The sequence below is a fragment of the Ipomoea nil genome, unplaced genomic scaffold (assembly GCF_001879475.1).
Source record: "Ipomoea nil cultivar Tokyo-kokei standard unplaced genomic scaffold, Asagao_1.1 scaffold1259, whole genome shotgun sequence".
Classification (NCBI taxonomy): Eukaryota; Viridiplantae; Streptophyta; class Magnoliopsida; order Solanales; family Convolvulaceae; genus Ipomoea; species Ipomoea nil.
Window position 1 is genome coordinate 1,393,600 of NW_017617687.1, and position 4,866 is coordinate 1,398,465.

Consider the following 4,866-nt stretch of genomic DNA (forward strand, 5'->3'; position numbering starts at 1 on the left):
AAAACCACATGTCATCACTCCATACTTATTGGAAACTGTTTAATAAGCAGCACATCTCGTGGGGCAAAAAGTTGTTGAATGAAATCATCTTTCCACCCATTGGTGGAATTATCAATCAGGTCTGAAACCAGAAAGTCATGATTCATACCCGACTGACTAAACCCCACATAGGGATCATGTGCATTAGGGAGCCAAGATGAGACCAAACCCTAGTGCTCTTGCCATTCCCAATTCTGCGCCTGCACCCGGATCTGAGTAAAGCCTAACTTGCCATAATACTCCTCCAAGTGTAACTCGGGTTACCACCCTTAGAAGCTTCATAAAACGTAGTAGCAGGGTAATACCTGGCTTTGAAAACCCGAGCCATAAGAGACCCCGGGTTGGTTAGCAGACGCCACCCCTGTTTACCCAATAGCGCAAGATTAAAATCATGCAGGCGCTTAAAACCCAAACCTCCAAACTTCTTTGGCGCGCACATTCTGTCCCAGGCCATCCAATGAATGCTACCCTCCGTGCCTTTCTGCCCCCCAGTACCTGTTCATCAATCTTTCTAGAGCATTACATAAAGTTTTAGGAAGTAAATAAATGCTCATCGTATAAGTAGGCATTGCCTGAGCTACACTTTTCAATAGCACCTCCTTTCCTGCCCTGGATAATAGTCTCTTATTCTACGAACCAAACCGTTGTTTCAGCTTCTGCTCTACATAGGCAAAGACCACCTTTCTATTCTTGCCTAAAACAGAAGGCAAACCAAGATACTTACCAAAATCATCAGCCTAGCCAACAGCCAATGCATCCGCCACAAGGTCCCTATCCTCCACATTTGTATTACGGCTAAAAGTAATACTAGACTTTTGGAAATTAACCGCCTGACCCGAGAAAGACTCATAAATACCCATAAATTTCTTTACTTCCAATGCTTCCTGCAAGTTAGCTTTAAAGAAAAACAGACTGTCATCTGCAAAAAAACAAGTGTGAGATAGATGGTGCCCCCTGGCCACTCTACAACCATGTATTAGCCCTTTTTGCCTACGAGTCCTGCAACAACAATGATAAGCCTTCAGCACAGATAATAAATAAATACGGAGACAAAGGATCTCCTTGTCTGAGTCCCCTCGTCGGTACTATTTCCTCAGTTGGTCTTCCATTAACCAGCATCCTGTACCGCACAACTAATTGATTTTTTATTAGCATCCCTGGTATCTAGGGTTCCCGATTTTCATCACTGGTTTCTATGGTTTTCAACGGCGACGGCCATCGGAGCTTTCTACTGGTTACGTGATTGCGAACAGACGACATGGATGTTCAGGGCATTATTGATAGCACAGCTGATATCACTTTGGAGGACGAGGACCTGGGGGTCCGTTTTGAGGATGAGCCGGCGGGGGGTGTCGACCATGGCGATGAACGACAAACGTGGTCTGTAGTCGGCCGGTTCCTGACTAATCGGAATCTGAAGGTTGAGATGATGAAGAGGGTTATGGTGTCTGCATGGCGTCCGCTGATGGGGATAGAGATATCTGATGTTCAGCCTGGGCTCTATTTGTTTACGTTTTTCGATGAGGCGGATCGGTGCCGTGTCCTGGAGGAAGGGTCGTGGGCCTTTGAGAATGCATTGTTCCTCTGTCAACCTCTTGAGGGGGATGATAATCCTGCGCAGTTGGAATTGAACACTGTTGATCTTTGGGTGCAGGTGTTCATGGGTAGCGTCATTAAACCACAGTCATCCAAAGCCTCTCCAAAACCCTCTATCAAACCATCTGGATGTGGCAACCTGCCCCTCTTCCTTTTTTGTTTACCCTTCTCCTAATATAATTTTTAAGTAATCAATTTCAACACTAATATACAAATCTTATAATTTCAAATAAATATACACTTTCAAATATTAAATTTTTTTTTATATATAATGCCATCATTAATATATATATATATATATATATATATATATATGTGTGTGTGTGTGTGTGTGTGTGTGTGTGTGTGTGTGTATATTCAAATGAGGACAAGTATATTATAGAGGACTGTGAGGACAAATGTAGTGTGTGTCATTAACCGGTATGTCGTGTGCATGGCCGAATGTAGTCGTGTGCCACAGTTTGTATGTCGCGTGCTAGATTTGTTAATTTATAGAGCCCGGGTTCGAAACATGATATTTACATATATTTTTGTGTGCCATTATGTATTAAGTTGTGTGCCTGGTATTAATTTGTTGTGTGCCCATTATTTGTCCTCACAGTCCTCTATATATTGTTGTCCTCATTTGAACTCAACCCTATATATATATATATATATATATATATATATATATATATATATATATATATATATATAAATTTTAACTGTGCATGGGTAATTTATTGGTTATATATATAACATGTTATCTGCTATAAATGGTCCTTTACTTTTTACATGCTCTTAAGATGAAATTGCAGTACTAGTTCTATTGATGAATCATCGTTATAAAATTCACAAATAATTGTTGCAATTACATAACCCAAAATTCACCAAATTAAATAACATAATTCTTGTCAAATTTCTTGTCCAAATTCAAAAACATTAGTTTGTTGCTCTAAAAAGAATAATGCACGTAGGTGATATGCTATTGATTCACAGTAACTACAAACGTTTCTTTTAAATAAAAGAAACGGGACCGTATTGAACCATGATTCACACAATTGTGTAGACCAGGCCCACAATATAACAATTGATAATGCATATATAGTATACAATTTAAAATAATATTTTTGTCTAAATTTGCAAAATTAATTACTTTTTTGAAATTTCATTATGTGCAGAATTTAAATATTAACTATTTCCTATGCAGAATTTAATATAAATATGGTACATTAATTATATATAATTACCTTAATTTTTTTCCTATCCATATATTTCAATCATTCCCAATTTGCTCTATCTTGACCACCAACATTATAACACTTCTATAATAGGCTTTCACTTTGTGACACGTAAATTTTATTATATCGATTTAATAAAATCTAAATTTTAATTTATTATTATATATACAGCATTTCAACGACACAAATTCCAGTACAAACTCAAGCATAGATTTTGAGCTACATAATTATCTCCTCCATTGCCATTAGCAAAATGGCCATCTTAAAACCTACGTTTTGCTTCTTTTTTGTTCTTATTTTTGCATCATCAGTTAACATATATCTTCTCTTTCACTATATTTTAGTCATTCCAATGTCTTTCTATTCTTGTATATCTAGGGTTTCCACCGTTGAACACATTAATAAATCCCCTCGCTAAATTGTATTTTATTGTATTATTTTTCACCACAATAAAGTTATCAAAACCTAGGATTTTTCTATTAAAAAAAAACTAGGGCTTATGGGTGGAAATAGTCTAACCAATTCACTTCCAACCACTTTAGAAATCCAGAATGAAATATTCTTTTAATGTTCCTATACAAGGTAGAACCTTAACAACGTTAATTAGAATGTGTGTTATTTTAGACCAAAATTATAACATTTTTTGTAAATTTAGAATTACAACATTTTTCATCAATTATATAAATCAATCTTGAAATACAGTGTGTTGAATTGCATAATCAAAATCCTTCTAATACTTAGAGGATATATAGAATATCTTATATCTATGCGATTATACCATCAATGTATACATCATCACTTATGTATGGTATACATATATATCTTGATTTTTAGGCAAGATGGCAGCGGGCGGCGGCAAGTGGTTACCAGCGAGCCCACCAGTAGAAGGAAAAAGAAGTGAAGTGGTAATACGGATGGATGCACGAATTAATGAACCAAACTGCGTTGCAAATTTGGGTCCATGCAGCATAGCGTCGTGTGATGCAACATGTTGCGAAAAGATGTGCAACAATGACTACAGTGGACTCCATCCATTAGCACAATGTACCCCAATTCCTGGGACTGCCCTTAGACTTTGCGAGTGTTGGCATGATTGTTATTAACTTCAATCAATCTTCATGGATTAAATTCTGGATGCTGGTTGTGTTAGAATTCTTATAGGTTAATGGTACTGATTATAGTTAGAACCTTGATCAGAGTTATGTAATCCCAAATCTTTACAAATTGTTCTTAAATTCTTAAGATTTCATTAATAATATATTAATATATTCCATCGTGTTTCAATTTGTATGTTTAAACTGAATATAGAAAAAAATAGATTTTTTAGTCAAGTTAATTTCATTTTTGGTCATAGATTTATAGGTGACAGTCCACTTTTAGACTTTTTTTTTTTTTTTTTTTTTAATTAGAACGTCCTCTTTTGGTCCTAGTATATATTATTGTGACATGACCAATTTTGGTACTCTATCAACAATATCGTTGAAATTTTGTTAAATATAAAGATATTTTTATCTTTTTAATACAAAGTGCGTTGACCCATTATATATTTTATGTTTATGTTTTTGAAAAAATTCATAATTGAATACTGAAATGCCCTTTTATTTAACGGCATTTAAATTGTTTTGTTGATAGAGGATAAAAAAATGGTCATGTCACAATAATACTAGGACCAAATGAGATGTTTTTAAAAAAATGACTAAAAATAGACTGCCGCCTATAAATCTATGTTTTGAATCCGGCCATACAGTAACACGCCGCGTGATGAAATTGACGATCCTCTGTATCATCATATACATCACAGAGAATCCAAATATAATCCTTGTTTCGCCTGCATTAACAGAACACAACTATGCATCCTAGAGCAGATCAATGAAGATGGCCTTGGAAGTCGAAAACAAGTTCGGTCTCGTTTAAAGAACAATTGCTAGTCCAGGAGAAACAGATCTGAGATACGCGATGTGGAAGAGATGCAACACCATAGTGTGTTCCTGGATTCTCAAATCGCTGAGCT

General features: G+C 35.8%; 1 protein-coding gene across 1 annotated transcript; it reads right to left on the reverse strand.

Annotated features, from left to right (window-relative positions):
• Nucleotides 1-776: 776 nt before the first annotated feature.
• Nucleotides 777-1,158, reverse strand: LOC109184326 (uncharacterized mitochondrial protein AtMg01250-like). Its single transcript, XM_019334322.1, has 2 exons — nucleotides 1,085-1,158; nucleotides 777-1,038 (listed from the first exon to the last, which is right to left on the reverse strand). Exons 1-2 carry the CDS (start codon nucleotides 1,156-1,158, stop codon nucleotides 777-779), a joined length of 336 nt encoding a protein of 111 aa, XP_019189867.1.
• Between the last annotated feature and the right edge of the window lie 3,708 nt (nucleotides 1,159-4,866).